Here is a 16,650-nt window from a genome sequence, read left to right as displayed (position 1 = left end):
CTTTCTCTGCCCCCTCCCTGCGCAGGGTAGCGATCGACCAATCAGCGTCCAGAGCCCGGACATTCTGCGCTCGTGACTCTCTCTCTCTCTTTCCCGGGGAACGAACGTTCCAAAGCCCCAGCAGCTGCCTTAGCTTGCAGGCTATTATTTTTTCCTCTCTCTTTTGCATCTGTATATTTAGGAAAGGGGCAAAACAGTGGAGGGGGGGGGGTTGTGTTGGGGAAAGCTGAGGGGAGGGCTTGCAGTCTGTGCAGTCAGCCCACCGGAAGGCATTTATTTATTTTTATTTTTTGAGGAGGGGGAGAAGGGGAAAAAAAGAGGCAGGGGCTTTTCTTTGTGTTTCGCAATTTTCCTTTGGATTTAGCCTCCCAAAAAAGGGAGGAGAGGTGAAGCTTTCCTCCCTTATGCATCCTATGCAATCATAGGCTGTGTGTGCCTGCTTTTAGCGTGGGCTTTGAAAGGGGAGGATTTTTTTTTTTTGTATTTTTAGTGCATGAAGAATCTCTGGTGCATTTTAATTTAATTTTGGGGGGTGGGTAAAATGGGACCTGCAGCTGCTTAAAGGCACAGCTGGCAGGGGAGGTGGGAGCTGCTGCTGAGGGGCAAAAGCAGAGGACCTTCTTGGTGCATCTGATGCATTTTTAAACAGCTGGGGAGACACCAACAACAACCCCAGCCCTCCATTTGACTTGTTGTGCAGAGTGGGCATGAGCCAGCATGGCAAACCATGGGTTTTGTTGCCATCTTTGCCTCTGGGGGTTAGAAGCCTCTTGATTTCACTCTGGGACTTTGAAGCTTTCAAGCAGCCACCACATTAGAAAGAGGAAAAAATAGAGAAAGGTGCAAGGGATTTATTATTACTTTATTTTTTTAGTTCCTAGCTTTTGTTACATTCTGCATCCTCATTTCCCCCAAAGAAGCAAGCCTTTAGCTTTGGGCTTTGCATTTTTATTTTATTTTATTCCCCCCCACCTGGAGATAGGGATTAAAGTGAAAAAGGTTTGGAGGCTTTCTTCCCCCTTCCTTTTATCCTTTGGGGGGAAAGAGCAAAGGCTTGGGTTGTGTCAAGCTGCAACCTCAGTCTCTTGTATTTTATTTTTGGGGTGATTTTTGAGGAAGGCAAAAAACAAACAAACATGGAGGCTGTGATAGAGAAGGAATGTAGTGCTCTTGGAGGACTCTTCCAGACCACCATCAGTGACATGAAGGTAAGGATGGGGTAAAAAGGGATGGGGGGCATCCTATTTATTTATCCATCCATCCCTCCCTGCCACATTTAACACATCAGGGTTGCACACTATGAATTCCACCTTCATTGATATGTTTTTTTTGGGGGGGGGGTCTGCAATGCATTTTCTTTCATCCCCTTGTGATGCATGCAGATGGGAGTAAGCCTGCTTTATATTGACACCAGCTGTAAAGACTGATTTCTCTCCCTATTGGGAGGATTCCTGCTTGTTTGGATCGTCCTCTATTACTTGCCAAACCAAATAAGATCCAACCTGGTTGGCCAGGCCTTGGCTTTCCTTTCCTCTCAAGCTGCATCCACACTGCAGAAATAATCCAGCTTGACACCACTGAAACTGCCCTGGCCCAATCCTAGGGAATCCTGGGGATTGTAGTTGGTTGTGGCACAAAGGCGAAATGTCTCACAAAACTACCCTTCCCAGCAGGGCCATGGCAGTTCAAGTGGTGCCAAACTGGATTATTTCTGCTGTGTGGATGCAACCTTAGTTGTAGCTAAGCATCATCTCTCCTTCTCCTTTTTCTTCTGCCTCTGGAGGTTCCAGATTTCCCAGGACTGTTCCTCTTTCTTCAGGGGGTATGAAACCTTGGTGTAAAGCCATAGCTAAAATAATAATAAGAACAATAACATATAAATGGGGCAGCCACAGGGAGGCAAGGCTCGAACCTGAAACAAAAATAGACTGGCATAATGGTAAATGGTCAGCCAGCATGGTGTAGTGGTTTGAGTGTTGGATTATGACTCTGGAGAGCAGGGTTCAAATCCTGGCTCAGCCATGTGAACCCACAGAGTGGTCTTGGGCAAGTCACACTCTCTCAGCTTCAGAGGGATAGCAAGGGCAAACCCCCTCTGAAGAAAGAAAAACCCATGATAGGGTCATTATAGGTCAGAAACAACTTGAATAATGGTAAGTGGCTTATGCCCAATTTTTATGTTGTTCACTGCTTCTTCTTCTTTATTATTATTATTATTATTATTATTATTTTCCAATTCCTTATTGTAATTTTCCACTTCCTTTCCCAGATTTACTAGGGCCTCCTGGGCCAAGTGTGAACCTGATATCTATCCAGAGCTTTGGGAATGTTCCTTTTTGGGCTATGACAACCTTTTTTTTTTTTTGGGGGGGGGGGTTCCCCAGCCAACATGGTAGTTTGGATGAGGATGGGAACTGGATTTCAAATGAAAGGAGCTTTTTAAAAGGTTGTATTTGTCAGAGGCCACCTTGGTTTCATTCTTATACTTGCGTATCAGCTGCTGTTCTTGCTTTTACAAGAGTGAGTGCAACCCAGGCCAAGAAAGAATGGTGTCCCAAAGCCATCTTGGATGGATGGATAGATAGGTATTGAAATGTGTCTTGTTTCTCTAGTTGTACAGTTGCTGCTCATAGGAACATGATATCAGAAAAATATGATTTGCCTGTCTCAGTGGAACTTCCAAATGAATGTAGTATACCTTTGAATACTGGTGGTTTGAAATGCATCTCTGTAATTGCTTAGAGATTACTTAGTTCAATATGAAGTGATGTAGAAATCTAAATGCTATTGCTGTTCTTCGTTGTACAGTTAGTCTTCTACTTGCGTGAGTACGTAATACTTAATTTTTTTGTTTTATGCTGTCTTGGTGGAACCTCTATATACAGAGATAGTATACCTTTGAATACTAGTGATTGGGGACAAACAGGGAAAAGCCACCAGCTACCTGCTTCTCATGTATGCTCCCAAGAGCGTTTAGGAAACAGAATGGTAGTCTAGGTTAGTGCTACTTGATGTGTGGGACTGGTAGGTATTGTTTTCCATCATGCCTGGGACTGGCACTAAATTTGTGCCCATAGCTGAGTTTCTTTCTTTCCTGGAAACTTGCCAGGGACTGTCAAGATACTTTGAATAGAACAAGTCTAGATGGAGCTTGGCGCGATTGATCCAAACCAGTTTCTGTGCTCATAAATCTGGTCTGGATTCAGATGATAGCTAGATGAACGTAATATCGTACAAAGAATATTTTTATGTTTGTTGGGCCACACAGTTCAGCAGCTTTGCATGAAAAGGATCTAAGATTCAGTGCCAGGAATCTCCTGATAGAGCGGAAAAACTGCTGAGGAACCTCCGCCAGTCATTGTTGATAACTACAGTGCTAAATGGGCCAATGATCTGGTTCAGTATAAAATAGATTCCTATGTTATATATATTAGCAAGGAAAATTGTTAGGATGGATTTTTTTTAATTGGCTGCTAAGAGGCTAATAGTAGAAACAGATTTTTGCTTTTTGGCAGGCTGGAAGGGCGGGATGCACTCCACCAAGCAGTATAGAATGGTAAAGATCTTTCCATCTTTTCTCCACCAGTTTGCAGTGTTTTCCTTCTCTCTGTATAGCAGGGGTGTGAATGGTGCAGTCTTCCAGATGTTGCTGAACTACAGCCCCCAACATTCCTCAGTATTAGCTGTGCTAACTAGACTTATGGGAATTGCAGTCCCAACGGTATTTGGGCCAACAGTTTCCACCTCTGCTGCAGAACGAGGATGTGCAACATGTGTCCATGTTGTCGGTATTAAAACTCCCATCACCCCTTCCATAATTGGCTAAATGCAGCTTGCAACACCATGCTGAGAGCTACATCCCTATAGAGGAAGGGTTTTGTCTTCCTCCACACCCAGTTTACTTGTTCGCCTGGATGGAATTTCTTATCTTTGGTGATGTGGTTAAATGCAAGTCTGGACAATTTGTGCTTATATTCATCTGTGTCATAATGCCAACCTTACCTGTAATTTGGACTTTCTCATCTTGCAGAATTGTGGTTTTTCTTAGAATAAAGTTTGTAGCTGATATCTGTGTATGCGTCTCACTTTTAGTTTACAGATGGGAAGGGCTGTATACTGTATAGCTCATTCCAACCCCCTGCCATGCAGGAATACACTGTCAAAGCACTTCCGACAGATGGCCATCCACCCTTTATTTAAAAACTTTCATCTGGGAGAGCTACTGCCATTCAGAATAGATAATACTGGATGAGATGGATGAATCAGGCATAATGGAGTTTTGCATGTCATCATATATGTCTCTTTGTGTGTATGAATGTGTATCAGCAGGACTGTAGCTGTTTCATAAGAAGAAACTAGCAATAGCATGTACATTTCTATACTGCTTACCAATGTACTAAAGCGGTTTACAAAGTGTAAGCCAATTACAGTACTAATTAAACTACTGTAAGGTGTGAGCACCATCAGTTAGTGTTTTGGTACCATATGGTCTTTTGCTTACTGTTGTCAGCATAAAGGCATTAAATGCATATTTGGAGGAGCCTTTGTGATAATGCCTGTTCGTGTATTTAGAGTTGTGTTTTTAGGTTTGTGTTTGCATATGTGATCTCCAACCATTTCAGTATAGCTGTGAGACCACGGAGGGCTGAAGTACCTGTCAGAGAACATTGTGGCATTCTTTTTCTACAAGGGCAAGGTGCCTTTCCCCCTGCTGATGGAAGGAGAAGTATAGTGTTTAACAGCTGCTTAGCTAGAAAGGGCCATATGAACCATTGTGGTTGTGTTCAAAATCCAGTGGCATTCTGTGGACTCCCAAATAACATACTCAGAATGTCGCTGATGTATTTTTTAAATAGTGTGGAAGATATGTCATCTCTTGTTTTCTGCAGTGGGAAAAAAGAGACATTGATACTTGAAGGCGAATGAATTAATGGCTTGCAGGGAGTGATATTTGGGCACTGGGTATTTATCCAGCTCACAAATCATAAAGAAACTTAAATGAGTAGATAAATTGGGGCTTCAGCTCTTATGGGTGCTGGGAAGGGGCTGGGTTTGTCCTTCTGTTTCTTTTTGGAAAATCAGATCCTTTTGTATTTTCATCTGAAAAGACCTCTGGAGTTAGGAAAGGTGCAGCTTGTTTAGCTGTGGGTGTGAAGAGCATTGTGCATTAGGAATTTTGTCATAATGAACTCTTTTGTACTGTGATTGGGTTTGAGATCTTCCTTTGTCAAGCAGAATGTACATCTCTTGGGAGGTTGGGTGGCTGGGGATCTGAAACAAAACCTGCAATCATTTTCATTAAGTCCACTTCAACAGTGTTGGAACATTTTAACAGATGCTGTCTTCCTTCAGATGGAATTGTTAAAGCAGGAGTGGAAGGGGGAGGATTTTATCCGTCCATTCTCTCCAACAGGAAGCTCATACATCTTGCAAACTGTACTAAGCTGCAACTTCTAAAGGAAAGAATATTCACCTGAAGCTCTTCCTCCTTCCCCTTTAAAGCCACACAACAATGTTGTGGGTCAGGACAAGGCTGCGGATGTGTTTTTAAAGAAAGCAGACCCTCAGATGTAGCAGAGGAAACTTGAGCACTACAGACCATCTCTGGGAATAAGAGGAAGAAACAGACCCTTCATATTTAATCTTGCAGTGTTCTTAGTCAGCCAAGACATTGGTGACAGTTCCAAGTTGCAGCTGTGTTAGGGTGTTAAACATTAGCTTTTGAAAGGAAGCTTCTTGTGGCATACAAGACGTGCCATGGCTTAAGCTTTTGTGATCTAGAGTCCATTTTATTGCATGCAGGAAATGTTTCCTAAAACTTCCTATTTCCAAAGTCCAAATCTTGTCCTTAAAATAAAGCAGATTCTTAGAATCTGTTTCTGTTAATAATTTGCAGTGTAATTGGGTGCAGAAGGCAATAATTCTATGGGTAGAATTTCTTTATTTACTTAATTTATGTCTCGCCTTCTTGCCAATATTGGGACTCAGAGTGGCTTACAGAATAAAGCTAGGACAGATTAAAAGCATCCAAAACATCAGTGTATGTGTATCTACACACACACACACACACACACACACAGGACCCCTCCACATTCACTGGGGTTAGGGGCTAAAGTGGGAAAACTGCAAATAAAAAGCACCATTTGTTTTACCTAAGAGACTACCTCTCTAGGAATCTCTAAGTCCTCCTGCACAGCTCTGTAGTCAATATCTGCTGGATGTTGACCATAGAAGACCATAGACCACGCAGCAGCAACAAGAAGATGCCCTACACTTCTGTCATGGGGAAAATATGAGATATGAATAAAGTTAACAACAACAATAAAACAAAAATATAAAATTTAGTAATGCTGGTATTCTGCCAACATGGACTATATGTCCTTTGCATATGCATCTGAGAAAGTAGACTGAAGTCTACAAAATCTCATGCTGCCAACTTCTTTCTTTCAGTTAGTCTCAAGGGTGCTACAAGATCTCTTTACGTATATGTCCTTTGTTTGGCCTAACTAGGTTGTGTCTCCTGAAGTGGGACGGCACAAAGCCTTTTTTGGCTGATGCTTGAAATAGTTTTTTGTGAGTTTTTCGGGCTACGTAGCCACAGCCTGAAAAACTTGCAAAAAACTATGGATGCCGGCTGTGAAAGCCTTCAACTTTACATGTTGCTTGAAATGTTTCCGATTTCGGTTTTGCAGGGAGATTTTCCAGTTGATGGGTTAAAAACGAAAGATCTCCTAGGATTACCCGTCCTGGGTGTAGTTTTGAGGGCTGGTTCAGCTGCAAGCCGAGACAAGGACAAATCCTATTGAACAGTTTGTCCTTGTCCACGCTTGTTGGACATGGTTTTAAGTGCGCCGGTTCTGCTGCCACCTGTTTGCTTGTTGTGAAAGAATGGATAAATTTCCTTTGTGTCCACAGAGCTTCCAGGACTGAGGCAGCCCCATGTGTCAGAGATTTGGAACAGCTTGGGATACCCATTTGTCACAGTTGCATGTTAACGTGGGACAGGAAAGATCTTGAGATACCCCTCAAAGGTTGACGTTGTTAACCTGTCACTCTGCATTGAAGCATTGATCCCCTTGCACCAAAGACCCTGCTTGTGTTTTCCCAGATGTCCAACCCGTGCCAGCTGTCTAAATTCTTGGTCTTTTCCAGCCACTTTTTTGACAGTTAATTTTAAAAGTCATCCTATCACAATGTGAAACAGAAGGGGAAGTTTTCTGCAGACTTTCAGCTCCCTCCATAGGAACATTTGTTACATGTGCAGCTGTAATGTCCAAAAACAGAAGGAACACCCCCAGAAAGTAAGACAAATCTCAGTTGCTCTGTCATTGAGCATTATGTGTTTGTGTCCCTTCAAGTTGCTTGTGCATTACAGATGTTTTTTGCATTTTTGGGAAAATCATTCTCTGTGATTTTAATTTTGCATCTGATTTAATAATGAAGTCCTAAATCCAATGGCTAGTCCCAGTTAGAGTAGAAGAGACCCATTGAATCAGTGGGATTTACACAGGGTGACCAGACGTCCTCCTTTTCCAGGACATGACCTGCATTTCAGCCTGAAGGAATTTCAAAATGTCCTCCATTGTGAGCACGTCTAAGAAGCACAAATTTACATATGAGTGTTTTTAGCTTTTCTTTTGTAATGTTCTACATTTTTCTCCAATGTTTTGCGGTGCCTTGTCCTCCTTTGCAGTTGTGACGTTGGATTTACAACTGCAGCATTTCTCAACCCAAATCCAGTTGCTACTCTGAACTAGAGTAGAGAGAGCTGTGCTCTGCTGCCACAACAAACTGCAGTTCCCAGAATTCCATAGCATTGAGCCATGGCAGTTCAAGTGGTGTCAAACTGGATTATTTCCACAGTGTGGATGCAGCCTATGTCTCCTCAAGTATTAAAGGTGGGAATCCTTGAGAGCCAAGTAACAATGGGAAGGGATTATTCTCATGTCCTGTTGTTGTTTTCCTGGAGGCATTTTCTTGTCCATTGTGGGAAACAGGATGCGGGATGAGATAGGCCTTTGGTCCAATTCAGCAGGGCTCTTACTTTCTTCTCCTTGTTTCTTTCTTTAAAACGAAACGGCTGGAAAAGTTCCAGTAAACTGTACGATAGATGCTTGAAAATTTCCAGTCTCTGTGCTGTGAAGTTTGCATGGAATTCGTCAATGGCTTGCGTAGGCTTTTGACTAGGACATGCTGGTGTCTGTGGTCCTCACAGTTGGGTTGTTATCCATTTTCTTTGTCTGTGTCCATGTTTCTTTGTTGCGATCAAATTATTATTTTTCCAAAGTTGATATTGGAGCACTAACAAAATAACTGCTTGGAGTAGCATTAAAAGACTCCCAGCAATTGCCAGATCACAAAATAAGGGAAATTATAGCTTAATGTGTTTTGGCCATCCTCTGGTTTAGTGGGCATTTTCTTTTGTTCCAAAAGATGTTTTAGAGGGTGGAGAGAGGATTTTGGTTTGAGACGATGATGGAAATTATTCCAGGATAATACCATGGCTGCTTCTGCACTGTTGAAATAATCCAGTTTGATACCACTTTAACTACCATGGCTCAATGCTGTAAAATTCTGGGAATTGTAGTTTTGTGAGACATTTAGCCTTCTCTATCAGAGTGCTTTGGTGCCTTAACAAATTACAGTTCCCACAGTTCCACAGCATTGAGTCATGGCAGTTACAGTGGTGTCAAACTGGATTATTTCTGCAGTGCAGATGGACCCAATGATAAACACAGGATTTTGGGTGGGTTTGGGGGAATGTATCGAACAAATGAGCAGTTTGTGTCATGTGTGTTGGAAATTGTGGAATAGTATTTCTTGTGATAATGATTTATCATCTTTTTGCATATTCCATCTTTTTCAAGGATTGAGACTCAAGTCAGTTTACAAATTAAAATGATTACAATATGGTTAAAAGCAGAGAAAAGCAACAATGGAATAGAATTACATTATTAACAAAATTAAAACAATTTAAAACATATACTTAAACATGATAAAAAGCAGTTTTAAAAAGTACAATTTAGAACAAATGCAGCACTCTCCTAAAGCCTTAAAAATCTTCCATTCAGAAAGCGTGTCAGAATAAAAAATAAATAAATCATTGGAATTATACTTGTTCTGTACTAGTTCCCATTATTAAAGTTGGCATTTGAACAGTCTAGATAAGATGGGCATGGGAACTGCCAATTGACTCCCTAATATTAATTAGTCTAGTCAGATAACATTCAAGTTTGCATTTAATGTTAAAATACTGTACAGACATATCTAGGAATAAATTCCATCTACCAGTAATTTAATAAATGTTCAGAGGTGCATTGCACAGTTATATCCAAATGATCCTAACTGTCATGTTAAGTTATGGAATCCAAGGATCTGTCTGGTGAAGTATGTATGTAACATTCAGTCTTAGAGAGCTGTAGTGCTGTAGCACATAGGCATAGGAGTTAGCTAAATCTCTCTGATGGAGAATTCCTGGTACCTACCTAAACTGCGCATCCCAGGATTCTATGGGAAGGAGCTATTGCAATTGAAGTGGTGTCAACCTATCATAATTATGCAGTACTCTGCATCTATCTTTGTCCTCTCTATAGTTCTTTCCTTTCCCTCTTATTTTTTTTAAAAAGCGGAAGATATTTTTTGCTGGCCCATTGTGTTGGATCCAAATACAGCTGATTGTTCCCTTGTTTGTTTGCAATTAAGTGAAACCAACTGGTCCTCCTTGCTCTGCAGTTCTTTGCCATTGCAAACAGCTGCAGTATGTTTCTTTTTGGACTTGGGAAGGAGAGAGGGAGGGGAGAGAAAGAACCCTTCTGATTTTTAATCCTCTGATCTTGAGTGTTGATCTTGGAAACAATCAACCCAGCAGCTGTCAGCACATTGGGGGTTTCTTTAAACTTATGGCATATCAGTGTAAATGGGTTGCTATTTTTAGCTTTTAAAGCAGTTGCTCTGAATGTGCCCCCTAAGGAAAGGCAGACAGCATCCAGGGGACACAGCCTCTCCTCCTAGGACCCCCTTGTCGTCCTTTTGGTTCATCTAAGGGTGTTAACCTGCATTGATCATGCATGGTACAGATCAATGGCATAGCTGTTGGGGACATTTTTTCCTTGAAGCTTTTCTTCAGACACCTCTAAAGCTAAGGCTTGAAAGGCTGTTGTGATGTCAGCCTTTAAAATAAGTTCAAAAAAATCATTGCAATTTTAACTTGGCACATAAGTATGCTTTTTAGTTGTGAGGGGTCTGCAACACCTAACCATTCACCCTTTAAATCCACCGTCACAGTCACATTTTGTGCAGACATGTAAGATGGCCTTCTTGGTGGCTGCTCTCCAGTCTGTGGAATTTGCTCCCAAAAGGGACTCTATTTTTCTTCTGACTTTTTATTGGTTTTAAGCTGTTAGTGGGTTGCTGCAGAAAGTTCTTTTAGTAGGGAGATTGCTATTACATATCGTGGTTACCTTGTATGTGGTTTACAACTGTTTTGAATTAGTGCTGTTTTAATAGCATTGTTTATTTAATTATTTTAGACTGTTTTTATTACTATGATTAGTTTTTAGCTGCATTCTGTTTTAATCAATGTTATGAGGCTTGGGTTCACTTTGGGGAGAAATATAAATTAAATTTAAAAAAAAACCCTTTCCCTTTTTGCAGTTTTCAAAGTAGACGTTGTGTTTGTTCGTCTCCTGCAGCATAAAAAGGAGGGAGGGAGAAAAGAAATGTGGCATCAACTTTAAGACTAACTGGTTTTTATTTTAGCATGAGCTTTCATAGATATAAACCCATTTCTTCACATGTAGTACAAAATGATATTAAGGCCTCAGGAATGAAGCATAGTTCTGGGAGCGGGATAGAATTCTGAAAAAGGTCCAGAATTCTGAAAAAGTGGGTTTATATTCACAAAAGCTCATGCTGAAATAAAAACCAGTTAGTCTTAAAGCAGCCACCATTTTTTCCCTCCCCTTCCCTTCCTCCTTTTTATCCTTCCCCTTTTTGGTTATGTATTTCTGTTTGGCTCCAAGTCTCCATAGGTAACGGGACAAGTAGCTGATCTCAAATGGCTTTTGTTATCTTACAGCAAGGATGCTTCCAAGCTTCAGTTCCTCATTCTGTGTTTCATCCACTAAATCTCTGGCTTTTGCTTTCACCTTGCCAGCATGTCATTGTTGATTGCTGAGCTTTCTCTACAACTGGTTGTTCCTCCTGGCACCCTGTTTCCAGCCTATCCTGCATTCAAATGATGAAGCACCTTTCTGGACTGGCCCTTGTATGGTTGCTTATAGTAATAAGAAACTCTTCTGGAGAAGCAGGTGCTCCACGACTTGGAGAGAGCTGTGCATACAGCTGGCATAGTGGTGCTTTGCGGGTTTTTTATAATGTCATTTGTGGCACATTTCTTCCCCCCACCCTTCTCTCGTTCTCTTTTCAAACATCAATGAGCTGTTGGCTGAGGAAAGAAGGCTCCAGACATTGCCAGTACACAAGGCTATGTTGCAAGGGCTCTTGCTGTATCTCTCTTCTGGCATCCTTACACTGTTGTTGTTATGTGCCTTCACGTTCACTCCAACTTATGGTGATGCTCTGATAGGATTTTCGCAGCAAGACTGAGCCAGAGGAAATTTGCTGTTTCCTTCTTCACAGGCAGAGAGTGTGACTGTCCATGGTTGCCCAGAGGATTTCCATACTTGAGCAAAAATTCAAACCCTGGTCTCCCAGAGTGCTGCTCCAATATGCAAAAGACTGTGCTGGCACTATGTATGTTTATATTGGGGCAGAAGGGGTAAGGGTGCACTTAATGCACCAACCACAACACAAAAATGACAGGTGTCTTTGTCTCCTTTGTAGCTTTGAGAGAAAATGCTCCAAAGCTGGAAGGGAGATTATGCCCAATTGTAGATGCAGTACAGATTGAGCCACTCTTATCCAAAATGCTTGGGACAAGAAGATTTTGAATATTTTCAGCCCTCGGTATCCACAGATTTGTTTATCCAAGTATTCAAGCATCCATGGTATGAAAATATTTTTAAAATAAATAAATTCAAAAATGCAAACCTTGATTTTACCATTTTTATAAGGAACACCATCATACTATGGCATTGTATATAATGGGACTGGCACATCCATGGATTTTGGTATCCGCAGGGTGTTCTGGAACCAAACCCCAGCGAATACCAAAGGCCCACTGTATTTACATGTACGTAATGAGATTCCTTGGAGATGAAACCCAAGTCTTAAACATGAAATTCATTTATGTTTTGTATACACCTTATACACATAGCGTGAAGGTAATTTTATACATAATATAATAATAATAAATAATAAAATTTTATTTATATACCGCCTTTCCAGAGATCAAGGCGGTTTCACAACACAACACATATAACAATAAAAACCATTAAAAACATCATAAAAGCAAATCATACAGTAAACAGTCTCACGCTAGCTCAACAATGCTGCTGAGAGGAGAGAGGAAGGGAGTACATCAGGGGTCATCAGGGGTCAGGGTATGCCTGCTGGAGTAGGTGTGTTTTTAGCCCCTTTTTTAAAATTATGTTAAATTTTGTGCATGAAATAAAGTTTATTTACACAGAACCATCAGAAAGCAAAGGTGTCATTATCTCAGCCACCCATGTGGACAGTTTTGGATTTTGGAGTATTTTGGAATTCTGGATAAGGGAGACTCAATATGTATTATCCAGTTCTATGTTATTGTGTCCTCCTCTGGTCTTAGATCCAAACCAGCACTTGGGATGGATGCATGGCAGCTGAAGAGGGAAGTGCAGTAGATGGGGTGGAAACAAGGAGCAGTGGTGCAGGCATCCAGTTGCTGATGGGCTGTGTACAAACCTCTGACGATGAACATATGAAGCTGAATCAAGCTGTTGGTCCTTTTAGGTGCTTTGTTGGGCAGACAGCGGTGTAACATGTCAAGTGGTGCTTTTCCCCAGTCTTGTTATGTGATATCCTTTTAATTTGAGATGTTGAGAGCTGATCTTGCAGCAGTGTTAGAAGAGGTCCTGCTAATAGAGAGCCAGCAGGAGATCGGTCAAGCAGTTGCTCCAGGAAGATCTCTTGCACTGGTTGCCCTCCTGCTCCAGAATGTGCCTCAACAATAGGGCAAAGGTGATGGCACGCTCCCAGGCAACCACCAGTCTTGTGTGGGCAGTGACAGTGAGGGGAGGCAACTTCCCAGAAGTGGTGTGTGTGTGTATGTGTGTGTGTGTGTGTGCGCAAGACCAGGCCCTGGGAACCCTGCATGGTGGTGGGGTTAGACTGGATGACCCTTGTGGTGTCTTGCAACAGTTCAGTGATTCTATATTGCTTCCTGAGATAAGGACTTCCCCTTAACCCAGGGAAGGTATGGCCCCAATACAAAGGACCTTCTGCATGCTAAACTATGTGTTCTGATAATGAACTGTGAGTCTTCCCTGGTGCAAAGGTGTCTACAAATGCTGATATTCATTGTGAACATAAAGTTCAGAATTAGGGGTGCAGGCAGTCGCTGGCAAAAGAGAGTTCCTTGGTCAATTCTGCTCTCAGCAGAGGTCAAAAGTAGGATTCTTCAGCCATTATGGCCCTTAGCTAGGGAATTCTGGGAATTAAGTCCAAAGCCCACTTTCCCCAAGCTTTCATGTCAAGCATTGTATTTAGTAGATTTGGGAGTTGTCACTTTATTATTCCTCCTCCCAGGTCTTGTCAAGAACTTACTGGTTTTGCAGTGTTGTAACATACCATGGAGTTTGCACAGCAAGGAGCTTGTTCATTGCTGCGTAAAGATATTACTGGTTTAACCAGTGTTTGAGAATGGAACATCTGTAATTGTGTACAGAATGATAGTTAATGCATAACATATGATGGTGTTCTTCAGTTCACTCGTTTCTCAACTCAGTGCTGGGGATAGTGGGGAAGAGGGAATAATAAAAACCAGCCATGTGAAATAGGCCTGTCTATCATAGAATTTCTTATCTGTTCTTCACAACTTGGCTGCAGTGGGAGACTTAATATATAAAGTTGGGCTGCTCTGTCATCATTGTTATCAATATCATCGATCTAGCTTTCATCTCAAAATTAGGCTGCAACGTGGCTTAATTTCAGTAGTCAGGAAAGATTTGGTCAAATGATAGTCAAGTAGTTTTAAAGTGATAACCTGATCAGAATTCTCCTCCAAAATCCAGGTGTGGTGAGGGAGTGGGGGGGGGGGGGATCGATGGTTTTCTTGGTCCATTCACACTACACAATTACAGTGCTATATAGCTATATAAATTCAACCTAAACAATGAGGAAATTGAAATACTTAAATATTAAATTGAGGCTGTCATACTTTGGCCATATCATGCGGAGGCTTGACTCATTAGAAAAGACAATGATGCTAGGAAAGGTAGAAGGTGGCAGAAAGAGAGGAAGACCACATGCCAGATGGACAGATTCAGTCAAGGAGGTCATCATGGGCCTGAATCTACAGGACCTAAGTAGTCCAGAGGAGGATAGGGGGTCTTGGAGATGTCTCATCCACAGGGTCACCATGAGTCGAGGTCAACTCAAGGGCAGCTAACAACAAACAGTTCCATTGCAACTATCATGACGACATCCCATAGAATCCTGGGATATGCAGTTTTCCGAGGGATGTTTAGGATTCTCATCCAGAAAACTTTAATGTCTCACCAGATGACAGACCCCAGGATTCCATAGGATATTATCATGCAAGTTGAAGTACAATAGAGTGCTATAATTGTGTGGTTTGAGTGGGTCCCTGGGTGCTGTCATAAGACATCCACAAGACAATGAGTAGTTCCAGGCCAGCTGTATATAAATAGAATAATTTACTGTAACAAAATCATCACTGGAAGTTCCAGATTGTAAAAAAAAGCGGCGTGAGCCACTGTGGTAAGTCCGGCAGCCAACGTTCTGCCTCTGGGACTCTCCAGCGGCTGCACGAACTGCCAAAAGATGTTAAAAAAGCAAGTACCTGGAACAGAGCTCCATGTCTGGTTTTTAAAAATGAATAGTATTTGATGCTTAAACAGTACTTAGGGGCCCTGCAACCTGTTTAAAAGGTCAACACCTCTACTGGGGATTCCAGTAGAGGTTGCAGTCAGTCTTCCACATTCACAGATTCTTTATCCACGAATTTAACCACCTATGGCTTGAAAATATTCTAAAGATATACTTTATATACTCATGTGTAAGTCTAGAAATTTTAGTCAAAAAACTGCCCCCAAAAACTGAGTCGACATATTTACTGGTCAGTGTAAGTACTGTACTTTAACGCTTATATTTTTTTAAAAAGGAACTATCCCCTGGTGAAAGTCAAGGGTGTAATTTGTCCTAGAAATACTGAGCCCCTCTACTGTTTCATCCATAGAGCCTTTAGTGTGAGCACAACTAGTTATGCCTGCTGGAATTTTGTAAGTTCTTTGACATTGGCGCGGTACACAGTGCCAGGAAGAGGTGGCCAGGGGCTGCCTCTCTTTGCTGCGTAGCCGCGCTGCAGCAACCAAATTGTGTGGTGCGGCTCCACACACAAAAAAAAGAATGCTAAGAAGCAGCTCCTTTTTGTGCCACCGCAAACAGCTGGCGGCGGACTCGTCATGTGCGAGGGGCGTGTGGGTGGGGAGCCCCTCACACATGATGAGGGCGTCCTTCGGGGCCCAACTGTACCGGGCCATTGTTTTCCTTTGCAGATCCTTTGTTACATGCCACTAAGTACAGTTGGCCCTCTTTATCCACAGATTTGTTATCCACAGATTCAAGCATCCATGGCTTAAAAATATCCGCCAAAATATAAATTCCAAACAGCAATCCTTAATTTTCCATTTTATATAAGGGACACCATTTTGCTCTGCCACTATATGAGCATCCACGGATTTTGTTATACATGGGGGATCCTGGAACTAAACCCTAGCTGATAACAAGGTCCCACTGTATTACCCTCAACTTACCCATGGGTCACATGAAAATTCAAAATTTTCTCCCCCAAACTTGACTTCTACTTATACATGAAGTTGACCTATAGGAGATTATCACACCAGTTTCAATGCAGCAATAATCGCAGCAGTGAAAAGAGAAAGGAATAATGGTGCTATAGCCCTCAATATTTTCACACAGTCCTGCTCTTGTGCAGAAATTGTAGCCAAAACCCATAGAATTGTGCTATTGCTTTCCGTGCATATCAGATAATGATTTGATATTACACTGGAATTGATTGCTGTGCTCATGCATGGTTTAAATTTTAAATTTCCTGGGCTGCTTCCTGCAGCGCTTTATATTTTAAATACCCCTGGATGCTGCCCGCAGCCGTTTTAAAATGAATGATCCACCAGCCAGTTCCTTTTAAAATGTAAAGACGCCTGGCTGGTGCTGTCCTTTTAAAATGCCCGGATTGCTTCCCCAGTGCTTTCTTGCTTCAATCACGGTATTGGGAAGCGTATTCACAGGATGTCTGCAAATAGTTTGTTCCCATTTAATTGCTGTTTCTTCCCGGGAAAAGTCCCGATTGAGTGCGATGTCATCTGAAAATCTGACGTGCGATCATCCTGAGAGTATGCTTTTTTCTTCCCCCTCCCCCCCATGTGCTAATTCCTCAATAGTCAGGTATATATTGTATATATATTCTAAAACCAGACTCTGATTTTGTCATTTTGAATAAGGGAC

General features: G+C 41.8%; 1 protein-coding gene across 8 annotated transcripts in view; it reads left to right on the top strand.

Annotated features, from left to right (window-relative positions):
* Positions 1-255: 255 nt before the first annotated feature.
* Positions 256-16,650, top strand: part of LOC149317630 (protein MTSS 1-like) — a 186,850-nt gene continuing 170,455 nt past the window's right edge. For all 8 annotated transcript variants that reach the window (XM_089517937.1, XM_089517936.1, XM_089517942.1 and 5 more), the window contains exon 1: positions 256-1,208. In XM_089517937.1, coding sequence (XP_089374063.1) covers positions 1,137-1,208 — 72 coding nt within the window. In that variant the 5' untranslated portion in view covers positions 256-1,136. The remainder of the gene's footprint in view (positions 1,209-16,650) is intronic.

This window comes from Sceloporus occidentalis, unplaced genomic scaffold (assembly GCF_023333645.1).
Source record: "Sceloporus occidentalis isolate IW3139 unplaced genomic scaffold, rSceOcc1.0.p SCAF_3, whole genome shotgun sequence".
In the NCBI taxonomy this organism is placed as follows: domain Eukaryota; kingdom Metazoa; phylum Chordata; class Lepidosauria; order Squamata; family Phrynosomatidae; genus Sceloporus; species Sceloporus occidentalis.
This window is presented reverse-complemented; position numbering and strand designations above follow the sequence as displayed.